The sequence below is a fragment of the Cetorhinus maximus genome, chromosome 15 (genome assembly GCF_964194155.1).
Source record: "Cetorhinus maximus chromosome 15, sCetMax3.hap1.1, whole genome shotgun sequence".
NCBI classification, from domain to species: Eukaryota; Metazoa; Chordata; class Chondrichthyes; order Lamniformes; family Cetorhinidae; genus Cetorhinus; species Cetorhinus maximus.
In genome coordinates this window covers 20,256,707-20,283,240 of record NC_135893.1, presented here as the reverse complement: position 1 = coordinate 20,283,240, position 26,534 = coordinate 20,256,707, and the positions used below count along the sequence as shown (strand labels likewise).

The 26,534-nt window shown below is 41.3% G+C and overlaps 1 protein-coding gene across 8 annotated transcripts in view; it reads right to left on the bottom strand.

Moving 5' to 3' along the window:
* The window catches only part of ubr4 (ubiquitin protein ligase E3 component n-recognin 4), a 182,104-nt gene that overhangs the window by 113,147 nt on the left and 42,423 nt on the right, over positions 1-26,534 (bottom strand). For all 8 annotated transcript variants that reach the window (XR_013578892.1, XM_078557988.1, XM_078557990.1 and 5 more), the window contains 13 exons: positions 25,728-25,957; positions 19,150-19,271; positions 18,224-18,321; positions 16,405-16,562; positions 15,588-15,800; positions 13,399-13,500; positions 12,568-12,668; positions 10,349-10,547; positions 8,146-8,334; positions 7,828-7,891; positions 7,370-7,561; positions 7,188-7,258; positions 5,937-6,084 (listed from right to left, as the gene is read on the bottom strand). Coding sequence is in view for 7 of the 8 variants with exons in the window: in XM_078557988.1 (XP_078414114.1) it covers positions 5,937-6,084; positions 7,188-7,258; positions 7,370-7,561; positions 7,828-7,891; positions 8,146-8,334; positions 10,349-10,547; positions 12,568-12,668; positions 13,399-13,500; positions 15,588-15,800; positions 16,405-16,562; positions 18,224-18,321; positions 19,150-19,271; positions 25,728-25,957 (1,887 nt within the window). In the remaining variant the exon portion in view is untranslated. The remainder of the gene's footprint in view (positions 1-5,936; positions 6,085-7,187; positions 7,259-7,369; positions 7,562-7,827; positions 7,892-8,145; positions 8,335-10,348; positions 10,548-12,567; positions 12,669-13,398; positions 13,501-15,587; positions 15,801-16,404; positions 16,563-18,223; positions 18,322-19,149; positions 19,272-25,727; positions 25,958-26,534) is intronic.

Sequence of the window (26,534 nt, the reverse complement as noted above, 5' to 3'; positions counted from 1 at the left end):
TTTAAACTCATCTGTGTTCACCTTGTTCAAATGTTAAGGGTTGTTTTTATTGCTCTCATTTATTGATGGATAAATCCTAAATTAGACACCAAGATCTGCCAGCAACTCAAGATACAAGAATGAATGGGGACAGAAATTTGGCCCCAAGGCTCCAATGATGGAAGAATAATGTAAAGTCTCCAAAGTTGCACTGGCTCAGAAATAATCTTTACTGGTATTGCACACAAGTCTGGGAATGTTCTTAGTTGAAAATGGGGAGCTCAGTTTTACAGGTTTTATTCACCAGGAACAAGATGATCACAGCAAAATCAAGAAAATCCACAAACATCACAGAAAAAACCCCTGCTCCTCAATTGAACCCTCAGCATACAACATGAACCCACATCCTTTAACATCTTGCAAATTTTTTAAACTTTCATTTCAGAGTATGGATGTCCTGAAACATTGCTGGAAGGAGTTACTGAACCCAACCCCAGTGGGTAAGCAGAACAAAATACAGTACACAGTGACTTTGGGTATACCAGCAAGCAACCTCTTTCAACTGAAAATATCAGCCTCGCACTGCCAGGCTGAGTAACATTATAGAAAGCAATCCCCCCAGCCCCCATGATATAGTTATGGTACAGTTTTCCTTCATCAATTTCCTCCCCTTCCTTCCTAACAGCAGTGACTCTTACTAGTGTGCGATTCCACTGGCATTGTTACTCTCTAGTATTTCACTATTCTTTATACAGTAGCCCAGATGACGGTGAGAAAGCTAGTCAACCATCAGGACCACCCCTGTCAAACCCAAACCTGTCCCAGTTGAACATTCCCACAAGCTCCTGATTGTGGTCTGGATTGAGATCCTTGGCTAGTTTTTCCTTCACCAACCCAGGGGCTCTATACCAACTGCAGACCTCCCTTTACTACCTGGACTGATATTGGCTAATTGGGTACAGGCTAGGGAGTAAACCTGTCTCAGCTACCATGGGAACCCTGTCATTCAATCTTTGGAATGAAAGTGATGTTAAGGGCTAATATTTCCATTTACCTAATTTTAAACAAGGTTCTAATATTAAGGCCCCCACTTTAATGTGCACACAATTAAAATTTGTCACTTTGTGAAGCAGTGAGCACCTGGCTCCCACTTACAACTGCCAAATTTAAATACCTGTTTCAAGCATGACTGAAAACCTATCTGCAAAAATGTCTTTTGTAGCTCTATCACCTGCTAAACATGTACAACACTGTAGGTTTCAGTTCTCTAGCTGTGCACATGTAAAAGACAGACTGAAACACAATGACAGGAGTTGAAAGAGACAGACACACACACAGCAGCAAGACAACTTGCATTCACATAGTCCTTTAATGTAGTAAATGTCTGAAGGCACTTCAGTGAGGAAAGAACAGACACTGAGAATTAATAAAGGGAGTGGGGAAAAATATGATTAATGAGACATATGTTAAAGGAGCTTTGGGAGAGGGGAGAGCAATGTCAAAATGAAAAGGTATGGGGATCAAGGCAGTAGGACCAAAGGCACTGCAGGGTCTGACACAAGTGATGGAAGGACAGGAGATGCAACGGTGAGAGTTGGAAAACTAAAGGGTATAGTCTGGAATGCTGGGCTGGAAAAGGGTGCAGAAGCAGAGTTATGGACAGTTTAGGTAAAAACTGCAGAAAATGGGGAGCTCACAGAGATTGGAGAGGATAGAAATGATGAGCAAGTTGAGCAGGATGAAGGCAGGGGAGTTTTGGATGTTGGAGCTGATTTAGGATGTTTCCCTTTGTGAGACAGACTAGAACTAGGGCGCACAGTTTAAAAATAAGGGTTCTCCCATTTAAAACGGAGATGAGGTGAAATCTGTCCCTCAGAGGGTTGTTAGTCTGTGGAATTCTCTTCCCCAGAGATCAGTGGAGGCAGGGTCATTGAATATTTTTAAGGCTGATGTAGAGTGACTCCCTCTAGGGTACATTGGTACTAACAACATAGGTAAGACTAGGAAAGAGGTTTTGCTGAGGGAGTATGAGCAGCTAGGGGTCAAATTAAAAAGCAAAACTTCAAAAGGTAATAATCTCTGGATTATTACTTGAGCCACAAGAAATTGGCATGGTAAATAAGATTAGAGAGATGAATGCCTGGCTTAAAGTTTGGTGTGGGAGAAGTGGGTTTCGATTCATGGCACCAGTACTGAGGAAAGTGGGAGCTGTACCGTTGGCACGGTCTATACCTGAACTGTATATAACTAGGGCGGTAGAGGACTTTTCCACTAAATAAGTGGGAAGGGATCACTTGAGATGAGATATAGTAGAGGTAAGCAACAAAGTAATAGAGCAAGGCAGCAATTTGGGTAATGATTACCAGAGAGTGACAGGAAGGGACAGAACGTACAATTGTAAGTGCACCCACAGATAAGGCTAGAGATTGCAAAAATGGTTAAAAAAAAGAGTTTAAGACCCTGTATCTGACTGCACACAGTATTTGTAACAAAAGGGATTAATTATTAGCACAGGTAGTGATAAATATATATGACCTGACAAGCATTACAGAGACATGGTTGAAAGGTGACCAAGGCTAGGGCCAAAGTGTTGAAGGGTATTTGACATATCGGAATGACAGGAAGCTAAGAAAAGGTGGTGGGTAGCTCTGTTAATTAAGGATGGCATTCATTCAGTGCCAAGAGATAAGTTTAACTTGAAAGGTCAGGATGTAGAATCAGTCTGGGTAGAGGTAAGAAATAGTAAAGATGAGGTCACTTGTGGGAGTAGCTTATAGACTCCCTAACAGTAATTACACTGTAGGACAGAGCATACAGGAAGTAATAAATGAGGCATGTAAGAAAGGTACCACAATAATCATAGGTGATTTTAATCTACATGAAGTTTGGGAGAATCAGATTGGCAAAGGTAGCCTGGAAAATGACACTGTTTTCAGGACAATTTCTTAGAACAGTATATTCTAGTGCCAACCAAGAAGCAGGCTATCCTCACCTCGACCTGGTATTGTGCAATGAGGGAGGATTAATCAATATATTCATGGTTAAGGAACCTCTAAGTGACAGCAATCACAACATGACAGAATTTCATGTTCAGTTCGAAAGCGAGAAGTATGGGTTCATGACTAGTGCTTTAAACCTAAAGAAAGGTAATTATGAGGGTAATTATGAGGTCGGAGTGACTGGGGGGGTGTTTTTGTCGGAGTGACTGAGGGTTGTCTGTTGGAGTGACTGGGGGGCTGTTTGAGTCGGAGTGACTGGGGGGCTGTTTTTCGGAGTGACTGGGGGGGGGGGGGTGTTTGTGTCGGAGTGACTGGGGGTTAAAAGGTAAGACCATTAGAGTTGCAATGGCAGACTTTTAAGAAGATATTTGATAACTCTCAGAAAAGATTTATCCCAGTGAAGAAGAAAAGCTCTCATCTGTGGCTAAATAAGGAAGTCAAGAATATATTAAATTGAATAAACACTGTACAAATCTGCAAAGATTAGTGGTAGGTAAGAGGATTGGACAGACTTTAAGAACCAGCTAGAATGACTAAAAAGATAATAATGAGACAGAAAGTACAATATAAGAGAAAAATAATAATACAATAATATAAAAACAGATCGTAAGAGTTTCTATAAGTATTTGAATAGGAAAAGAGTAACTAAAGCTAGTGCTGGTCCTCTAGAGAGTGAGTCTGGGAAATTGATAACGGAAAACAAAGAAACTGCAGGGACGAACAGGTATTTTGGGTGTGTCTTCACGGTAGAAGATTTATTTCCCAAAGATAATTGAAAATCAAGAGGTGATAGGGAGGGATGAACTTAAAACAATCACCATCACCAAGAAAAAAGTGCTAGGAAAACTATTAGACCTAAAGGCTGATATCTCCCCAGGACCAGATGGCCTGCATCCTCGGGTCTTAAGTGGCGGCACAGATAATAGATACACTGGTTATAATCTTTCAAAATTCCTCAGCTTCTCAAAGGGTCCCAGCAGACTGGAAGATAGTTAATGTAATATCTCTATTCAAGAAAGGAGGGAGGCAGAAAGCATGAAAATACAGGCCAGTTAGCCTAACATCTGTCATAGGGAAAGTGCTAGAATTATTGAGGAGGTTACAGCAGGATACTTAGAAAATCACAATGTGACCAGGCAGAGCTAACATGGTTTTGTGAAAGGAAATCGTGTTTAATCTATTGAATGTTATTTCATCAAAAAACTCTAAGGTGGATAAGGGGGGACCAGTAGATGTGGTATATCTGGATTTCCAAAAGCCATTTGATAAGCTGCCACATCAAAGATTACTACACAAGATAAGAGCACATGGTGTAGGGGTAATTTATTGGCATGGATAAAGGGTTGGTTAGCTAACAGGAGGCAGAAAATAGGGATAAACGGATCTTTTTCAGGTTGGCAAGCTGTAACTAGTGCAGTGGCACAGGGATCAGTGCTGGGTCCTCAACTATTTACAAATTATGTCAATGACTTGGATGAAGGGGCCGAATGTATGGTAGCTAAATTTGCCAATGACACCAAGATAAGTAGGAAAGTAAGTTATCAAGAGGAGGTAAAGAGTCTGCAAAGTATTATAGACAGGTTAAGTGAGCGGGCAAAAATTTGGCAGGTGGAGTGTAATGTGGGTAAATGTGAAATTGTCCATTTTGGTAGGGAGCAGGGAGAATAGAAAAGCAGTATATTATTTAAATGGAGAGAGATTGCAGAACTTGGTGGTACAGAGGGATCTGGGTGTCCTGGTACATGAATCACAAAGTACAGCAAAACAGGTACACCAAGTGATTAGGAAAGTAAATGGAATTTTGACATTTATTGCAAGAGGAATGGAATTTGAAAGTAGGGTTACTGCAGCTATATAGGGCCATGGTGAGACCACATACTGTGTACAATTTTGGTCTCCTTATTTGAAAAAATGTATAATTGCTTTAGAAGCAGTTCAGGGAAGGTTCACATAACTCATTCCTGGGAAGAAGCGCTAATCTTATAAAGAAAGGTTAAGAAGTTTAAGCCCTTACCCATTGGAGTTTGGAAGAATGAGAGGTGATCTTAATGAGAAGTATAAGATCTTGAGGAGACTGGAGAGGGTGGATACTGAGAGGATGTTTCCTCTTGTGGGGAAAACTAGAACTCAGGGACAAAGTTTAAGAAAAAGAGGTCTCCCCTTTAAGATAGAAATGAGGAGAATTTTTTTCTCGAGGGTCAGTATAGTGTGGAATTATCTACCCCAGAAGGTAGTGGAGGATAGGTCTTTAAATTTATTCAAGGCTGAGTTAGATAGATTTTTGTTAGACAAGGGAGTCAAGGGTCATGGAGGATGGACAGGAAAGTGGGGATGAGACCACAACCAGATCAGGCATGATCTTATTAAATGGTGCAGTAGGTTCAAAGGGCCAAATAGCATACTCCTGCTCTGAAGTCCTATGTTCCTTGTCAATCAAGAATCGAAGGGTGAAGGGGTAGACAGGAAAGCAGAGTTGAGGCCACAATCAAATCAGCCATGACCTTATCAAATGGAGCAGACTCGAGGGGCCGAAGGGCCTAATCCTAATTCGTATGTATGCTCGATCAACAGGGAACTGAGAAGGAATTAAGAGAAGTCAGGCCCTGGAACCATAAAAAGCATGGATAAGGATCTGAGGAATGAGGGTGAAGGAAAGGTTGAGGCAGGTGATGTGGGGATGGAAATAAACTCATGGGAATATAACTCATGGCTACTGATCATGTGAAACCAATTAACAATAAAAGCTGCCCCATCAACCTAGAAATCCACAGGAGAGGTTGTACTCTTCCAGTTGGCAGAGGTAACATAGGTTTTAAAGACAAGTGAACAAGGATACAAAAAGAATCTTGAAATGCTGCCACCAAATTAGTTTGCAGAAACAGCGACTGACAGATGGTGCAAAGATGCACCAAATTGGTTTCATTTTTGCCTTCAGTACAAATTATTTTTATTACATACTTGACAACTTCCATCTTCCTTTGCTCCACAGTCACAGAAGAATGATCCATACTTGGCGTAAGAAATCTCATGATCCTTGTGACAGACTTTCGCACAAATGGTGCAAACTCCTACTCCTTCCACCATTTTACAGGTGTGACAGTGATACCTGAAACAGCAGGTTAGATTGAATCAGTTTACCCTCCCCCATCCACAGTCATGCTTAGTCTCGCGCAAACAGATTTGATGTTACACAAGCTTTGTGATTTACACCATTAATAAAGAATAGATCACCAAATAGTGGCAAAACAGTGTGCTGTCAAGCAATCTTCTCCCATCATCAAAAACAGTGCAGAATATTCAATTTAATGTTCTCCCCAGAGAGAAGTGCACTTAAGGACATGACAATGGTAGGACCAATACAGCACATTTTAGACTATAACCATATCTGTAACAATGCAGTAATCACCTAAACACATCACACTGATCTACAAAGCTATGAAATTTATTACCGATTCTTATTTCTGCTTCCATCTCTGAAAGAGGAAATTAATCGTGTATTTTAAAATTTGATTTCAGAACCTGCGCAAAGACCATATTTATTGCCTATTTTCCTAGTTGTCAGGTGCCAGCAGTGGCTTAGTGGTAGTGTTCCTGCCTGAGTCAAGAGGCCATGTGTTCAAGTTCCACTCTAGAGATACGGACATAATTTAAGTTCTGCGACAGACTGCTGAATTATCGGAGGTGCCATCTTTCAGGTGAGGCATTAAGCTGAGGACCTGTCTGTCCTCTTAAGTGAATGTGAAAGATTCCAGTGCACTATGTTGAAGGGGAATTCTCCTTACTATCCTGGCCAATATTCATCCCTTGACCATCACCACTTAAAGATTATCTGGTCATTATCTCATTGCTGCTTGTGGGAATCTGCTGTGTGCAAATTGGCTGTCATATTTCCTACATTACAATGTAACTACACTTGCAAGGAATTTACTTGGCTGTAAAGTGCTTCAGGGCATCCTGAGATTGTAAAAGAACACTATATAACTAAGTTTTTCTACTTGTAGTTTCTAGAGAAAGGCAGACCTTCACCATGAGCCACTGTAGTCCTTGATACTCCCATTCTGGAGGGATTAGGTCCAAGTGGAGTGGGGCGATTGTTGCACTGGGATTGGTTTGGCTGACCTAAACCCTCCATCCCTACCTCACTCTACCAGAAGGAAAATTCCTGGAGGTCACACACCATCAGCTTAACAGAAGGACCAATGTTCTCACCAGTGCTGGTTCATGAATTCCTTCTGTGTAATTGTGAATGTGCAGAGCTTGTTACACAAGGAATCTTCATCCTAGGGGAAAAAAAAACATTCCGCTCATTGCATGTGCGATCCAGTTATAATGTTAGTGGCAGTTTACTTACATTGAATAAAACTGTTTCAGCAGACTAGCAAACTACTCACTGAGTCCTCTGCTTGCGAGTCCTCTTCTTCTACAACCAGATCTTCCACCCAATCAGAATCAACCTCAATTGCCCTTTCCTCACCATCCACCACCAGGTGTGTTGATCCCTGCCCGCTGTTCTGTCGCATGGCATTCATGACATCAGCAAGATAGGACATGATGTGGCAGGCACAGTCAAGCATGCCTACGTGCTGCACAACAAGACAGAAATGTTAAATTGGGATTCAAAAGGTGCATTCAAACTGCTCCCAGATGTAAATTGCATGCTGCAAGGTCCAGTTCACGCCCCACACAGCAGTAAAGAAATAAGGAACAGTTTTTTTTAACTGGGGGAAACTGCAGAAAAAGGGACACGATTTTTAAAAAAAATTATTTGCAAAAGCTGGGATAATGAATTTAAACACTCGCCAATTTCTTAAAGTTACTCCCACAACCCCAACATCTCCCCTCAACTCACCTTCCCCTGAGTTACATTCGCTCCCACCTTCTCCAAGACATTCTTCTGGGAAAGATACTTCTTACTGAAAAGCAAAGACATAACAATTCATAATCAAAGAAATAGAATATTTTGAACTAGAAACAAATAAACTCAATCCCCATCCACATCCCACAAGAAGTTTGGTGCAACCTCAAACATTTATGTTTTATAACACGTGCAAAACAGTTAATTAAAAACACTGCTGAAACTCTTATTTCAAAAGCTCACCACAAGACACAACCACTTTCCTAGACCAATGTACTGTAATCATTCACCCAGTTAATATCACATACTCACCATTTCCCTAACCAGTCTACAGCTGCACGGTGAAGCTGCAAGTGTCCTCCTCCCTGCCCAGCACTGGCCAATGTCGCCATAACAACCATGAGCTCTGGGAATCCCGTTCCATCACCATTGGACAACATTTCTGCTGCCATGGGGATAAGTGTGTTGAGTAACACGGTACAGACACCTTCTCCAACTTGGCTAAGGAGGAGGCGAGAACAGATTAGCATCAACTTAACCATTAACTTTAAACTATCAATAGCAACTTTCAAAAGAGCTTTGGATAAATACTGAAGGAGAAAAATGTGCAAGGCTATGGGGAAAGAGCTGGAGAGTGGAACTAACTAGATAGCTCTTTCAAAGAGCTGGCACAGGCACAATGGGCAAATGGCCTCTTCTTGTGGTATAATGTCTGTCATTAACTGATTAGAAATGCTGGTTTCAGTAGTGGGTCCCAGTAATCAATTTACAGAGTAGAGGACTTAAATTCACCAGTGTAACTGATCACAAGCAGTGCAGTCGGATGTTAGTGTAAATCAGTGACCTTCACTAGTTTTCTATAATTATCAGTAATCTCTATTACTTTAACTAGCAGAGAAATGCTTCAAAGAACAGGCTGAAGTCTATACCTTCCAGTTATTAATATTGAATTAAACCGCCCAAACATCTCAAATGTTTTGTCATAATCTGTTAAGGTTTAAAAAGGGCATTGTTTTCTAATGAGCCACAGAATTGCAAATACAGCTTCAGATCTGCATGACCTTGATTCTGAAGTTTAGATTGAATAATTGCAGTATCAGCAATCAAAGCAAGACATTCTTATGAATGGGAATTTTTTTTCTTTATTCTTTTACGGGGTGTGGGCGTCGCCAGCATTTGTTGCCCATTGCGAATTTCCCTTGAACTGAGTGGCTTTTCAAAGGGCAGTTAAGAGTCAACCACATTGCTGTGGGTCAGGAGTCACATGTAGGCCAGACCAGGTAAGGATGCCAGATTTCCTTCCCTAAAGAACATTAGTGAACCAGATGGGTTTTTATGACAATCGATGATAGTTTCACAGTCACCATCACTGAACCTAGCTTTATATCTCAGGTTTATTAACTTAGTTCAAATTCCACCAGGTGCCATAGTGGGATTTGAACACATGTCCCCAGAACATTAGCCTGAGCCTCTGGATTACTAGTCCAGCAACATTACCGCTACGCCACCATCTCCCATCATGAAACATTATATACAAGTACAGAAAGCAGAATAAATCCAAACTCTCTCCAGCTCCAAAAATTGTTTCATGAATCAGCTACTTGTATTTACATAACATATCTAACATAATAAAATATCCAAAAGCACTTCAAGGAAGCTGGGGAAAAACAGGAGTAGGAGAATTGGAGTCATCACTGCATGATCGAAGGAGTAGGTTTTGAGGCTTTTGGAGAAGAAGAGAGAAAGAGAGGGAAGGGAACTTAGGTAGAATGCTCCAGAGTGAATAACGAAAATAGTTGAGGGCTCTGCTATAAGAAGGGAGTCAAGGGTTACGGTGAGCAGGGGAGCAGGCAGAAAAGTAGACTTAAGGTCATAGTAAGAGGACTAAAACTCAGTATGGCATAGGGCACAGGTGCTGATGTTTTGGACAAGTTGGAATTTGTAGAGGATAGAATTCAAGAGGCTACTAAGGAGCATTGGAGTTAGTCTGGAGGTGAAGAATGCTTGGGAAACCATTTCAGTAGGGACGTAGTGAGGTGCGGACAGAGGCAAGCAATATTGCAGCAAAGAAGCAGACAGCCTCTAATGTGGCAAGGGATGTCAGGTTTGAAGCTCAACTCTGAAAAAGTATCAAGGTTGTGCACTTTCACATTAGTCTGTGGGAACAGCCTAAGATGAGAAAAGAATCAAGTGCTAAGGCTCACAATTTTAGATGGGAAGCATACACAATGGTTTAAGTTTTACCAACATAGAGTTGAGAGAAATATTTGTTGTCTAAGGGTTGATATAATTTCAGAATGATTTAGGAATTATCAAGATTGTTGGCAGAGTGGAAAAATGGGTCTGTCAACATGAGTTCTTTCCGTTCTCTACCTGGACCATCCCAGTTTTCCTTCCCTGTAAGTGCTTGCATAGGTGCTTTAAGTCTTGTATGGCACCTGTTACATACAAGAGAAAGTAACCTAATCACAACCTTTGCTGCTGAAACCTTACTCAAGGCTCTGTTTCTAAGTACCTGTTCTCTCTAACGATACATGCAGTCAAAATCTGCAGAAGTTGCCTGTTCTCTTGTACCACATCCAGCTGGTCAGAGTCTTTAGGTGGTGCATGGGTCATTCTTGTTAGCCAGGCATGTAATCGACTATGTTCAACACAAGCCAGCTGAGCAAATGAGCCACACAAATGCAGGAGGCTTGGGTTTGGGCTCTTCTCCGCTGAAACACAAAACAAAGCCACTGTTGCATATCTAACCAAATAGGCATCATCTACACTAATCGATCAATATTCAGCTTACTTAATACATTATAGTAAACAAAACAGATGAATATAAACTAGGAACATATGTACAACAGCAAAACACTCAGTTTAAAGGAAAAGCAGAATACTATAGATGTTGGAAATCTGAAATAAAAACAGAAAATGCTGGAAACACTCAGCAGGTCAAGCAGCATCTGAAGAGAAATAGAGTTAACATTTCAGGTTGATGACACTTCATAAGAATTCAAAAAAGTTATAAATGTAATTGGTTTTAAGCAAGTCCAAAAGTAGGGAAAGTTGGGTGGGCAGGGGCTGTGTTAGCAAGAACAGGGAATAATGGTAGGGAGGAGAGGATAAATGACAAAAGGGGGGACACTTCAAGGCAAGGGAAAGGCAATGGGACAAATAAAGAAACAAAAGATGGCTCTAGAGGAAGAGGAAACGAGAATAGCAGAATAATCATCAACAACTGCTGTCCAGAAAAAAAATCAGCAGATTACACACTGAAATTGCAGAACTTAAAATTTGAGTTCAGAAGGCAGTAAAGTGTATATTTGAAAGTTGTGATGCTGCTCCTCAAGCATTCTTTGAGCTTCATTTGAACAACATAGGAGGCTGAGGACTAAGATTGGAAAGGAAGTGGGGCAGGGAATTAAAAATACAGGTTAGCAATAGCTCAGGGTCATGTGGCAGACTGAACAGAGATGTTCCACAAACCAATCACCCAATCTGCACTTGGTCTCCTTGATGTAGCGGAGACTGTTAGCGTGAGCAGCAAATATAGTATATGAAATTTAAAGTAATATGAGTAAATTGCTGTTCACCGGGAAATAGTGTTTGGATCCCTGAATGCCGGGAAGGGAGGAGATAAAAGGACTGGCATCCTAATTCCTGCACTTGCAAGAGAAGGTGGTGTGAAAACATGAAGGGATGGTTGAGCTCATTGAGGAGTAGACCAGGATGTCACAGAGGGAATAGGCCCTTCAGAATGATTAAAGGACAGGTGAGGATGTGTCTGGTGATGACATCACGCTGGAGGTGGCCCCAGCTGAGTGAAGGTGGAAGGAAAAAAATTGCAATATGTTATGCTAGGACAACCAGTACCAATCCCAACCACACAGTAATTTACACCACCCTTCTTGCTAGGAGTGCTCCAACATACTACTGGTCAGTTTCATTGCTCCCTGTGGAACCCAGTGTCTCATTTCAAACTGATTTACAAACCTGAATAATTGTATTCTCATTTCCCCTCTACAAATGGGATGAGGAACACAGCCAATATACAAAGTCTTACATTGTCAAAGCACTAGGTATGAAACCTAGTGTGCAAAAGGAAAAGGAGATACTTTCTACAGCAATGCAGCCACTGTACACAGAAACTGGGTAGTTAGTCTTAAGGAGCATTCTCATTAATACAACCTGTTACACTGATTGCCCGATCTGGCAAAGCCCCCCTGAAATGTTATTGATGGGTTCAAATATTAACATCTACATTCAATTACTGCTATCCTTAGATGAAATATTTTAATGAATTTCAGCCCAGAAATATATTTTGATTTGTTTGAAAACCATGCCTTTTATTGGCAGGAATATTTGGCAGTACTAACGGCAATATTCCCTAGCCCACAGTACAAAATCTTGAGAAACATGCAGCACAGACAGAATTCTGAAGACAACAAATTAAAACAGTGCTTCATGTCTACCACATGTTCAAGTGTTGGCAGATTTTCTGGTTTGCTGAGTCAGCCACACAACAAAATATTCAATTCCCTTCTTAGTCTTGGTTTTGTCAACATTCTTCCAAAACAAATCTTCTCTTCTCATCCTGCACTGACCCTGAAGCAGCCGTCAATGCAATTGCACCCAAGAACCCAAAAATGTGAAGAGTGGCCAAACATTCTCAAACCATTGTTTTCAGATTAGGAACATGTGCTATAATAACTTTTAACAGCTGAGCAAACTGAATATGCCACTCACCAAGTTGGAAGAGTTTTGTGAAGAACTTCAGCACTCTGTTACAGAATTTAGCTGAAAGATTCTCATTGGCTGTGGCCATCATGATCTGCACCAGTTCCCCACTGTAAGGAAGAAAGGAAAACAGAAGCTGATACGCAGACAGGAAACCAACTCAACAGCCTCAAGATGGGACATGACTTTACCTAACCAAAATATATAAATACAGGGATGGGCAGCTATCCAGATGGACAGAAAAAAGTCCACTTAACACATTACATTGCTAAGGTTTTTCAAACTCAAATATTACAACCTCAAAAATATAATGTTTGTTTAAATGTATTAATGGTGCTGAGTTTCTACAGGCAATGGAACAGGCCCAATGCTGCTTACAACTAGCAAAAAAAAATGGAAAATTGGGGCAGAAAGAGAAATCATTCATTTTGAACAGTTGGTAGCTTATGGTGTGATGGGATTCATCATCTTGGGATGTGCTCAGGGTTCAGATATTTGTGCCAAATATTGTTAAGCTTAAAAATGCAGATACAGCATTTACTGTGTGATGATAAAATTCTGTGGACATTGGGATCAACTCCACACTTGTACACACAAGAAACATTTGCATCATGATAATCTGCAGGCAGGTATCTCAAACAGGTAGAAGGATAAACCATGATACAGCCAAAGTAAACAAGTCAGGGAAATAAGTAGCCAGTGATTTAAAAAAGGAAAGATCCACTGAAAGGATCAAACATTTAACTAAAATGGAACTCTCAAGTCCAACACTGCTCACATTCCTAGCATCCAGCTTCTCTCATTTCTACTTCTCTAGTTAGCACAGCATTCTCCACCTACCGTTCAGAAAAAAATTCCTCCATGGCTTTGCGTGCCTGGCTGCTTTCCAGTTGCTTCTCCAGGTACTGCAAGCATTCCTCCAAGATAGTCTCATCCAAGCCACTATGGAAACAGATGAGGTAAAAAAAGTTTTTTTTAAAAATTGCTTAATGCACACTAGCTCTTATCCTCTGAAGGAACATGTGCTTCCCAAAGCTCAATGCCTTGGGCAGAAAGGCAGTTTTAAAATGCATGTTTTTAAAATTCATACCAACCCAGACATTTAATTCAAATGTCTGTCCCCTGTTGACAAAATTCACCTTCCACATAAGTGGAGTAACACAGTGGTTACGTAAGCCCCAAACATCATATTCTCATCTGAAACCAATACCCTGTAAATCTTACAATATGTGGATGGCAGGGATATGTTCCGTAGAAAACCCAAGCAACAAAAACAAATTATGTCCCATGCAACACGAGTCCCCTTTTCCTGGGCACTCAAAATATGGAAATGCTGGAAACCACTAGAAAAACAAATGGACCGTACTAGCCAGGTCAGATTGAATGGGGTTGGAAATCATGACTTGCTGCACTACTTAAATCCTGACCTGTACATTGTAACTAATCAGTGACTAAAACAGCACACTTCTACTGAACCATTTATTCCCAATACAGAACTGCAGGTACAAGGCTGGAATCCTGTTTCTCAATAATTGCACTAATTCAGATCTGGAACGAGTGTACAAATCAGTTGTGCTGGATTCTTGTGATGCCCTGTAAAGGTGCTCAGCCACAACCAATTTAAAAAGCTGATTAATAAGCAACTTAATGCCAAAACAACTATTAACTATGGAATGGAATATCCTTTATTTAAAACATATTTACAGAAAATATAGTAAAGAACTTGGGCTTATATAGTGTCTTTCATAACCTCAAGATGGCTCAAAGCATTTCACATTGAATTAATTAGTTTTGAAGTGCTATAGCAGCATACTGACAACCATTGTGTGTCCAACAATGTTCCACAGATAGCAAATGAGATTCAGGATAGTTAGTCGCTTTCAGTGTATTGATTGACCGTATGAATATTGGCCAGTGGATCAGGAGAACTCCCTGCTCTTCTTCAAATCATCCAATGGAATATTTTATAAACAAGCACTCAGGGCCTTAGTTTAATATCTTATCTGAAAGATGGCACATCTGACAGTGCCGCATTTCCTTAGTACTGCTAATGTAAAGTTAGATTTATGTGTTCAATCCTGCAAGAAGGTTTGAACCCAAAATCTTCTGACTTAAAAGCTCTACCAACTGAGCCCATCAGACATCTGGTCTGCTTCTTTCTTTAAACTGCTGATTAGTACTGTGCACATTTACACTCAAAATATTTCAGCAAATTGCACATAAAAAGCAGTTAATTTACTGTTTGGGTGAACATATCTTACATATCTACAGATCCACCATCTACAAGGCACAAGTCAGGTGTGTGATGGAATACTCTCCACTTGCCTGGTTAAGTGTAGCTCTAACAACACTCAGGAAGCTTTACCCCATCCAGGATAAATCAGCCTGCTTGACTGGCACCCCATCCACCACCTTCAATATTCACTTCCTCCACCACCAACGTACAGTGGCAGCGGTGTGTACAAGATGCACTACAGCAACTCACCAAGGCTCCTTCAATAGCACCTCCTAAACCTGCGGCTCTACCACCTAGAAGGACAAGGGCAGCAGGCACACAGGAGCACCACCACCTGCAAGTTCCCCTCCTGACTTGGAACTATATCACTATTCTTTCACTGTAGCTGGGTCAAAATTCTGGAGCTCCCTTCCTAATAGCTGTAGGTGTACCTACACCACATGGACTGCAGTGGTTCAAAAAGGTGGTCCCACCACCTTCCCAAGGGCAATTAGGGATGGGCAACAAAAGCTGGCCTTGTCAGCAACGCCCACATCCCGTGAAAAAATAAAAAAGTATTTTAGGTTTAGAATATCTTATTTTATACTCACCTGATTGCTTTATCAATACAAAGATTGACTGCTTTCTGGATGGGGAATCTGATACAATGATTACCCAGTTTAGTGGTCACTTCAGCAAGTAGTTTAATTGGTTATAATCAGAATCTAATGTGCTATAAATTCAGAACATCTCTTAATTTACAAAATCCAAAAGCTTATCTGGCAGATCTTTACTAATTTGAATCTTTAGTTACCTATTGGGATCAGAGTGATTAGCAATTATATTATAACAGCTTGTAATGAGTCGTTCGTAGATACGTGCAAGAAACTCGTCGGATTCTGCAGGTCCGAGAATCCGTTCCAATGACGTGGAGCTGATTTCAGACACACTCTCTGTGCTAGTCTCCAAGAGCAATGGCAGCAGCGTGTGAATGACCTGTGGAGGGTTCAGTTCATCAGGACACCACCTAGTATGAAATTAGAACAGAAAATTAATGATATGTAATGCTTAACTGAGAGAAGCAATTCAGCTACTTGAAAATAGGAGTATTGCAAGAGAGAAGACAAGAGTCAAAAATATGGACAACACCGAAATACATAGTGACGGTATGAGAAATAGATTAATATAATTTGGAATGTAAACTTGTGTAGGAACAGGGAGAGAAAAATGAGGCTTTGCTTTTGAGGGAGGGGCAGAGTCAGGGAAGGTGGTACAATAGGCACCTACAGTGCTATCCCCATCCTATGAAACTTCTGATCACAGCCCTGCTTTTGTGCAGGCAGTCAAATGGAGGAACTGTTGCACCTCAAGCAATCTGCTCAAACGCAGCAATGGGAATGTAGAAGCACACTCAGTCACTGAGGTGTATGGCTCAGTAAAAAAAAAATAGGTTTATGAAATACCCAGCACACATGCACAAGAGCTGAAAGACTGGAAAGCAACACAGCATTCTTGAAGTGAAAAATACTACGATACAAACAGGTTAATGATAGCTGAAGCTTTCAGGCACAGGGGAGGGAAATCTCAGAACTAATACAGAGTCATGAATTAAAAGCCACCTATTGACTTACACAATAAGGTCACCAGTGAGCCTGACCAACGACAGGAGAATATGCTTCAGGCAGGCAGCAAGTGGCAGACTCTGGTTGGACAATGTGCCGAGGTGTGCAGCCTGGATTGCACTAATGTAGCTCTCTGCAGGAATGGTGTCATTTGCAAATGCATTTCGCTACAAGAAAACAAAACCGTTAAGAACAAATCTTGTTTAAATTCCTGCAAAACATGCAGGTCATTCCTAATTTGCAGGAATAGTCTCATTGTGCCGATCAATCAGATGAAATTTAGGATGAAATTCCATTCCAATTCCAGTTTCCAAAATAAATAGCCCTAACAGAACCTTTCCTGGTAAAAGCAACAAGGTTAGACGTCATAGAATTACATGGAAATAAAACACACAAATAAGCCATGTGGCTCCACAGGTCCATGAGGTGTTGATGCTCCACATGAACAGAAATCCTAAGCTCATCCCATATTTCTTTACTCTAATTAAATGTTGATATGGTCTCTGCTTCAATCACTGATTCAATCAGATAATCCAATTCGAATCTCTGCGTAAAAAAATTTTCCCTAAATTTCTTGTGCTCAATCTTATCTGTGAGCTCCCTCATTCAAGATTCTGATGGATATATTGGCCTTGGAGGGAATGCAGTAAAAATTTACCAGAATGATATCTGGATGCCAAGGATTAGGTTATTGGGTAGCATGACCCCAATTAATGGTCGAACAGACTTGAGGGGATAAATAGGCTACTATTGTTCCTCTATTCCCTTAACCACTGGAAACAGTATGTTTCTTTGTATTTTGTCCCATCTCTCCATAATTTTAAACAGCTCTGTTAAATCAGCCCATAACCTCATCTGTTCTAAGGAAAGCAGCCTAATTTTTCAATTTTTTCTTGGCATTTGTTTTTCCCTCATATCAGGCAGCTTAACATCACTCTTCTCAACATACTTCCTAAGTCTCTAGCATTCCAAGGAAAGGTTTAGGGGGAACATTAGGGGGAACTTCTTCACTCAGAGTGGTGAGAGTGTGGAACGAGCTACCATCTGACGTGGTAAATGCAGGCTCACTCTTAAGTTTTAAGAATAAATTAGATAGATACATGGATGGGAGAGGTCTGGAGGGTTATGGACTAGGTGCAGGTCAATGGGACTAGCGGAATAATATTTCGGCACAGACTAGAAGGGCCGAATGGCCTGTTTTCTGTGCTGTAGTGTTCTATGGTTCTAGGTGATCAACCAAGTTTTACTTATCCAAATTCTCTGTAGCCATCCTGCTCATGCCTTCCTGTACTGCATTGTCTCCCATCAGGAGACATTTGATTTTCAATGTGGGTTCCACTGTTTCTTCCCTCTATAATTTAAGCCCTTCTTAATACAAATAGAAATGTGTCCTTCAATGGTGAATTTCAAACCATACCCAAAGAAATAACTGCCAAAGGTATATTCACAGCATGGCAACGCAAGCATAAATTAACTAAAGACCTGCAAGCGCAACAGAAAGAAATGCCAACCCAACCATCTTAAATATGTTACATAAATGAAAGTATCTTTCAGAAATGCCTCAAAGCATTTAAATACAAGAATTAATCTGAATGCAATGTCTTATTTAACAGAATAGCAGCCATTTAGCACCACAATCTCACAGTAGTGAGATAAATGACCAGTTAATCAACTTTTGATTAAAGGGGAAAAAATGCTGGCCAGACCCCCTATCCTCCTTAAAACAGTGCCACAGGATCTTTTTAACATCCCATCCAAAGGTTGTACTGGTTACCAATATTACAAATCTATTGCATACTTTGCCAGATGTGAATGACCTTTTACGTACCCATGATCCGATGTTGGGGAACTCATTGGTGTGGATATTGTTCCACGTTTCACACAGTGTCTGTACAGATGATGGCAGGTTCTGTACCACTAACTGAGCTGCAAATACAATCACAATCAGCATGAGAAAATAAGAATAATTTCAAGCAGGGAATTCACTATTAGGCATCACACAGAACAGGTTATTTTACACAGCTACAGCTGTAACTTCAGGCTGAGAGAAATTCCAGCTCTGTACGGCACCCACCTACTTCTACTGCACAGTGGGTGGGGGTGACAAGTAATCTCTGAGTCGCAGCCATAAAGTTAATTCTGGCATAATGAGTTGGATTTTAAGATGTTTTCCACATTAACTATCATCCAGTTCTAAGACAGATACCATCTTCAGAAGTCACACATGAATGAGGTTTACCAAAAAAGACTTTGCAGCTATCATGAACACCATAGTATTCACCACAATGAATTTCAGTGTAGCACTAAGTCACACATGATACAAAAGTCCCAAGTTCAATTGCTGTCTGTCTCAAATAGGGCAGAAGTGGGACACCCTGACTGGCATCAAAATCTCAAGAGTGGAAGGAAATGAAGAAAGAGAAAGAAATATAACAGCCAGGATTCCTGTGCCTCATCATCTTAAGCAAGCTCTGCTAGAGGTCAGTGTATGCAGACATCAGGTACACATGGTCTTTGTTATGGTGCCAGGTTCACACATTGAATAGTCAGCTGAGCGAAGTATCAGAGGGCTGTTGAAAGCCCTACAAGAAGTCAACAGATATAGGCAAGAAGAAAAAGGCCAGAAGAAAATAAAACTGTCACAAAGACATTCAAGTAAAAGAATAATGCCTGCAGCTCATTCTACGTTCATTCCAGTTACCTCTGGTGACACTGCTAAAGCATGTCAAATACCAAAGCAATTCCTGTCCTTACCAATAGAGTTAGTCTTGCAGCGAGTAGATCCAATCGCCAGTGCTGCTGCGTAACCGTGCAGCTTCTCCTCAGTTGGACTTTCAGTCGCGCCCTCCTCACACAGACTTCTCAACAGATACGATCTAATATCAATTATCAACCAATCAGGATGTAAGACATAACCTTGTCAAAAACACTCATTTATAATTAGTGTTAAATATTAAAACTTAACCACTGATGTCCGTACATACATAGTAAGCACATTTATCATTTTCTACCTGGCAATATGGAAAATTGCCCAGTTAAGTCCTGTCCACAAAAAGCAGGACAAATACGCCCTGCCAATTACCACCCCATCAGTCTACTCTCAATCATCAGCAAAGGGTGATGGAAGGTGTCGTCGATAGTGCTATCAAGCTGCACTTATTCAGCAATAACCTGCTCACTGATGCTCAGTTTGGGTTCCACCAGGGCCACTCAGCTCCTGACCTCATTACAGCCTTGGTCCAAACATGGACAAAAGTGCTCCAGAGGTGACGTGAGAGTGACTGCCCTTGACATCAAAGCAGCATTTGAATGAATGTGGCATCAAGGAACACTAGCAAAATTAAAGTCAATGGGAATCAGGAGAAAACTCCTCACCTGTTGGAGTAATACCTAGCACAAAAGACGACAGCTTTGGTTTTGGAGGTCAATCATCTCACACCCAGGGCATCGCTGCAGAAGTTCCTCAGGGATGTGTCCGAGGCCCAACCATCTTCAGTTGCTTCATCAATGATCTTCCCTCCATCACAAGGTCAGAAATGGGGATGTTCGCAGATCATTGTGCAATGTTCAGCACCATTCGCGACTCCTGAATTCGCAGATACTGAAGCTGTGGCCGTATAGACATGGGCTACATTGAGGCTTCAGCTGCTAAGTGGCAATTAATATTTGCACCACTCAAGTGCCTGTCAATGGCCATCTCCAACAAGAGAGAATCTAACCAATTCCCCCCGACATTCAATGGCACTACCATCGCTGAATCCCCTATCAACATTGACCAGAAGCTCAACTGGGCCAGCCATATAAATACTATGGCTACCAGAGCAGGTCAGGGGCTGGGGATTCTGCAGAGAGTAACTCACCTCCTGACTTCCCAAAGCCTATCCACCACCCACAAGTTAGGAGTGTGATGGAATACACTCCACTTACCTGGATGAGTGCAGCTCCAGCAACACTCAAGAAGCTTGACACCATCCAGGACAAAGCAGCCCACTTGATTGGCAGCCCATCCACATACACTCCCTCCACCACTGATGCACAGTGGTAGCAGTGTGTACCAGCTACAAGATGCACTGCAGGAACTCACAAGGCCTCCTTAGCCAGCACCGTCCAAACCCCTGGCCTCTACCACCTCGAAGGACAAGGGTAGCAAATGCAGGGAACACCACCACCAAGTTCCCCTCCAAGCCACACATCATCCTGACTTGGAACTGTATCGCCGTTCCTTCATTGTTGCTGGGTCAAGATCCTGGAACTCCCTTCCTAGCAGCACTGTGGGTGTTTCTACAACACATGGACTCCAGCAGTTCAAGAAGGCAGCACACCACCACATTTTCAAGTGCAATTAGGGATGGGCAATAAATGCTTGCCTAGCCAGTGAAGCCCACATCCCATGAACAAATTAAAAAAAAATTGAGTGGCTTACATTTCACACAAAGATGGAAGCAACTAATTTTACAATACTATTTACAGATAGTTCAATCCAGTGCATTAAACACACCATCCTTTCACTTCTATGATCTAATCTTGAACTCAGCCAAACTGAGATTAAAGTCTCCTTTTCCTGCAAAATGTGAACATTCTTGATGAAAAATTTAGTGTTTTTAGAAATTCCAAGCCCATTATAGAACTATCAATACCTCAACAAATTGTCACAGTCACCACCTAAACGTTGTACATAAGCTGAGAAATTCACAATGGTCCAATAGGAGACACTCATCTTAGGTTATAGTTGGGTTGTTGAGTGTTGTTGGGAGCAAAGTGAAACTTATGCTTAATGTAGCCATCATACACCTGACCTAGAATTGCTGATGCGAGTGCAATGTGTCTCTGGCTTGAAAGTGCTTGAAGCCAACATTGTATGGTTCTTTCCCACCAACCAGGATAAATAGGAATATAGGGGCAGAAGTTGGCCATTCAGCCCAACGGGCCTGCTCCATCATTCAATATAATCATGGCTGATCATCCATTTCAATGCCTTCTTCACACACTATCCCCATATCCATTTATGTCATTGGTATTTAGAAATCTGTCAATCTCTGCTTTAAACATACTCATTGACTGAGCTTCCACAGCCCTCTTGGGTAGAGATTTCCCAAAGATTCATAACCCTTTGAGTAAAAAATGTTTTCCTCATCTCAGTCCGAAGTGGCTTCACCCTTATTTTAAAATTGCACCTCCTGGTTCTAGGCTGCCCAACCAGGGGAAACATCTTACTTGCATCTGCCCTGTCTATCGCTTTAAGATATGTGTAGGTTTCAATTAGATCATCCCTCATTCTTCGAAACTCTAGACAATACAGGCTCAGTTTCCCCAATCTCTCTTCATAGGACAGTCTCGCCATCCCAGGAACAAGTCTGGTGAACTTTTTTTGCACTCCCTCTATAGCAATAATATACTTCCAAAGGTAAGAGGACCAAAACTGCACACAGTACTCCAGGTGCAGTCTAACCAAGATTCTATACAACTGAAGCAAGACTTCGCTACTCCTGTACTCAAATCCTCATGCGATAAAAGCCAACATACCATTTGCTTTCCTAATTGCTTGCTGCATCTGCACGTTAGCTTTCTGTAAATTACTGACGAAGACACCCAAGTCCCTTTGTGCATCTACACTTTCTAATCTCTCGCCATTTAAGAAATATTCTGCACATCTGTTCCTCCTATCAAAGTGGATGACCTCATGTTTTTCCACATTATATTCCATCTGCTATGTTCTATGTCCAAATCCCCTTGAAGCCACTTTACATCTTCCTCACAACACATTCTCACCTAGTTTTGCGTCATCCACGAATTTTACATTTGGTCCCTTTGTCCAAATCACTGATACATATTGTGAACAGCTGCAGCCCAAGTACTAAAGTTGTGGTACTCCACTAGTCACAGCCTGCCAAAGTGAGAGTGACCCATTTATTCCTACACTGTTTTCTGCCTGTTAACCAATCCTTAATCCATGCCAGTATATTACCTCCTATCCCATGTGCTTTAATTTTGCTAACCAACCTCCTGTGGGGGGCTTTATCAAAAGCCTTCCGAAAATTCAGTACACTATGTCCACCAACTACCCTCTATCAATTCTGTTAGTAACATACTCAAAAAACTCCAACAGATTCGTCAAACATGATTTCTCATTCATAAACCCATGTTGACTATGCCCAATCAGATCATTATTATCCAAATGTCCATTTATCACATCCTTTATAACAGATTCTAGCATTTTCCCTGCTACTGATGTAGGGCTAACAGGTCTGTAGCTCCGTTTTCTCTTTCCCTCCCTTTTTAAATAGCGGGGTGACATTTGCTACCTTCCAATCTCACAGGAACCATTCCAGAATCTAAAGAATTTGGAAGATGATCACCAATGCATCCACTAGATCCATAGCTAACTCTTTCAACACTCTGGGATGTAAAATATCAGGTCCCGGGGACTTGACAAACCTTCAGTCCCAATAATTTCTCCAATACAACCTTCTTACTAATTCTAATTTCCTTCATTTCCTCATTCTCCCTAGTCCCTTGGATCTCCAATTCTGGGAGATTTCTTGTATCTTCCTCAGTGAAGACAGACACAAAGTAATCATGTAGCTTCTCTGCCATTTCTTTATTCCTGATTATAAATTCTCCTGACTCTGCTGGCAATGGGCCCACATTTGTCTTAGACAAACATTTCCTTTTTACATACCTATAGAAACTTCTACAGTCCATTTTTATGCTTTTTGCTACTTTACTTTCAGATTCTAACCTCCCTTATCAGTTTCTTGGTCCTCCTTTGCTGTATCCTAAAATGTTCCCAATCCTGTTGTTTACTACTATTCCTAGCAACTTTATAGGTCTTTTCTTTTACAATCTTTAACTTCCTTTGTTAGCCATGGCTGACTGATTTTTCTTTTTGGATTTTTGTGCCTTGAAGGAATGTATAGTTGCTGTAAACAATGTAATAGTTCTTTAAAGATTATCCATTGCCTGTGTGCCATCATACCTTTTAATGTATTTTCCCAATCCACCTCAGTCAATTTGCCCCTCATACCTTCATAATTTCCTTTGTTCAAATTTAACACCGTGGTTTCAGATTGAATTACCTCACTTTCAAACATAATGTAAAATTCTATCATATTATGCTCACTCATCCCTAAAGGTTCTTTTAAAACAAGATTATTAATTAGCTCTTTGTTACATTATACTAGTTCTAAAATAGCCTGTTCTCTAGTCAGTTCCTCAACATACTACTCTAGAAAACCATCCCTAACACACTCCAGAAAATAGTCCTCCACAGCATTAGTGCTCATTAGACTTACCCAGTCTATATGCAGATTGAAGTCACCCATGATTACTGTATTACCCATGTTGCATGCTTCTCTAATCTCCTGATTAATACCATGCCCCACACTACCACTATTGTTTGGTGGCCTATAAACAACTCCTACCAATGTTTTCTGTCCCTTGCTGTTTCTTAGCTCCATCCAAACAGATCCTATATTTTGTTCTTTGGATCTGAGATGCTCCCTTACTAATGTATGATCCCGTCCCTTATCATCAGCGCAACAGCAAAACCTTTTCCTTTTCGCCTGTCCTTTCTAAATGTCAAATATCCTTGAATATTCAGTTCCCAGTCTTGGTCACCTTGTAGCCATGTTTCCGTAATGGCAATTCAATCATAACCATTTACCCTCTATTTGTGCCACCACCTTGTTGCAAATGCTGCATGCATTTGGGTAGAGTGCCCTTAACTTTGTCTTTTTAATATTATTCCGCATTCGGAGCCTGGTTGCTGTTTACCGTCGTCTGGTCTGCCTTCTAATTTCACTTGCGACGTTTCTACTTCCTGTTACCAGCTTTACTTCCTTCCAATTTGAGCTACACTTCAGGTTCCCATTCCCCTGACAAGCTAGTTTAAACCCTCCCCAACAGCTCCAGCAAATCTTCCTGTGAAGATAATAGTCCTGGTCCTGTGAAGGTGCAACCTGTCCAGCTTGTACTGGTCCCATCTGCCCCAGAACTAGTCCCAGTGCCACAGAAGTCTAATGCCCACCCACGCACACCAATTGTTCAGCTACATATTCAATTGCTCAATCCTCCTATTCCTATGCTCACTAGCACATGGCACTGGGAGTAATCCTGAGATTACTGCTTTTGAGGTCCTGCTTTTTAATTTCCTTCCTAAAATCTGCTTTCAGGACCTCATTCCTTTTCCTACCTATATCACTGGTACCAATGTGGACCAGACCTTTGGCTGTTCACCCTCCCCCAGAAGGATGTTCATGATATCCTTGACCCTGGCAGCATGGAGGCAACACACTATCCTGGAGTCATGTTTACAGCTGCAGAAATGCCTGTCTGATCCCCTGACTATGGAATTCTCTATCACTATTGCTCTTCCACTCTTCTTCCTTCTGTCCTGTGCAGCTGAGCCACCCATGGTGCCATGGACTTTGGTCTGGCTGCACTCCCCTGAGGAACATCGCTTTCACTTGCATCCAAAATGGAAAACCAATAAGCAAGCAAGGTCGACTCGGGGTACTCCTACAATGCCTGCCAGGTTCTCTTAGACTACCTGGTGGTTACCCATTCACCTTCTGCCTGCACGTTCCTAATCTGCAGTGTGACCACCTCCCTAAACGTGCTATCCACTTGGTTCTCTGCCTTGCAGATGCACCACAGTGACTTCAGCTGCCGCTCAAGTTCCAAAACCTGGAGCTCAAGCGTCTGCAGCCGGTGATACTTCCTACAGATGTGTTCGTCTAGGACACATGATGCAACCATGACTTTCCACATACTGCAGGATGTGCATTTCACTTGGCCGAGCTGGCCTGCCATATCATAACTTTAACAACTATTTGTTACAATTAGAACAAGTAGAATAACTTACCAGTTACTCACCAATCGGCTTTTTCCCCTGTACCGAAGTAAGAGCCAACTACTGGAGGCTGAAAAAGGTAGAAAAAGGAGCACCTCCCTCACTCACCAGACTCCCAGCTTGACACACTTATGTGCAGCATGCAGGGGAGACCAAGCAGCTCTGAGGACCCCCTGTTTTTATGCTTTCTGAAAAACAACTGATTCAAGCTTCTAAAAACCAGTTTAAGCTAGCTACCTAATAAACTAGCTGCAGCTGCTCTCAGTTTGTACACTCCTGTTTAAGGCTGGAATAAACTTAACTTCTCTTAGCATAAGGAGTAATTTTTAGTTGATTGCTAAATTTAAAAAAAATAGACTTTAGATAGAAATAACCCTTAAAACTCCCTCACCAACTCTCAGTGCAGAACAAAACTGACCACCATGATAGCATTTCAAACAGCAACTAATGTCAAAACTATCAGATAATCCAAAATTTATACCTGGTAAATGCAGCATAGATGCCAATCAGCTGAAGAGTTGCAGGAAGCAGATTCTTTGTGATCTCAGATGTTTTATGGGAATCCGTTTCTGCAGCCACCTTGGAGAAATACTCATCCAGAGACACTTGGACCTTTGAAATGACTGCATCAAGCGTGTAGATGGTCTGCAGGTTTGGGAGGCGGCTAAGTGGGAGGATAATGCTCGCATCAATTCCACAATAGGAAGAAATCTAAATTTGAAGGAAAGACCTAATTAATCTCATGAATTAGAAGTAGCATTGAACATAACTTTACCGTGAATGCAATATCTATTTTGTCAATTAGCAACTACAAGAAGGAATGAGCTGATTAAATAGTCAGAATTGTTTCATAAATTAATAGCTAATTGGAGACAGATTGACACACACACACAAACATCCTGGATCTAGAGAAGCTGTTGTCTGCACCATTCATCATTCTTCCTGTGCCTTGAAGGTATGCAAGGTAATTACTGACATTCAATTCTATTTTGGGCTTTTACATACAACTCGCTTAGTTGCAAGTGCACTTCAGCCTGTCATCATTGCGTTTGAGTTTCTAAAGAGTCACCTCCAGCACTTTTCCATACGGATTCTATTTCAATGTTTTCTTAGAGATTCCTGTGTCAGACACTCAGAATGGGACCATGTAGGTCCATCTTCTCTCTCAGACTTTATAATCGGTATCAGCATCTGTCCTATCTGTAGTACACGTGGTCACCTGGTTATCATCACCACGTTAAACCATCTGACATTAAAGAGCTGATGCAGCTTTCTACACCAGAAGCCA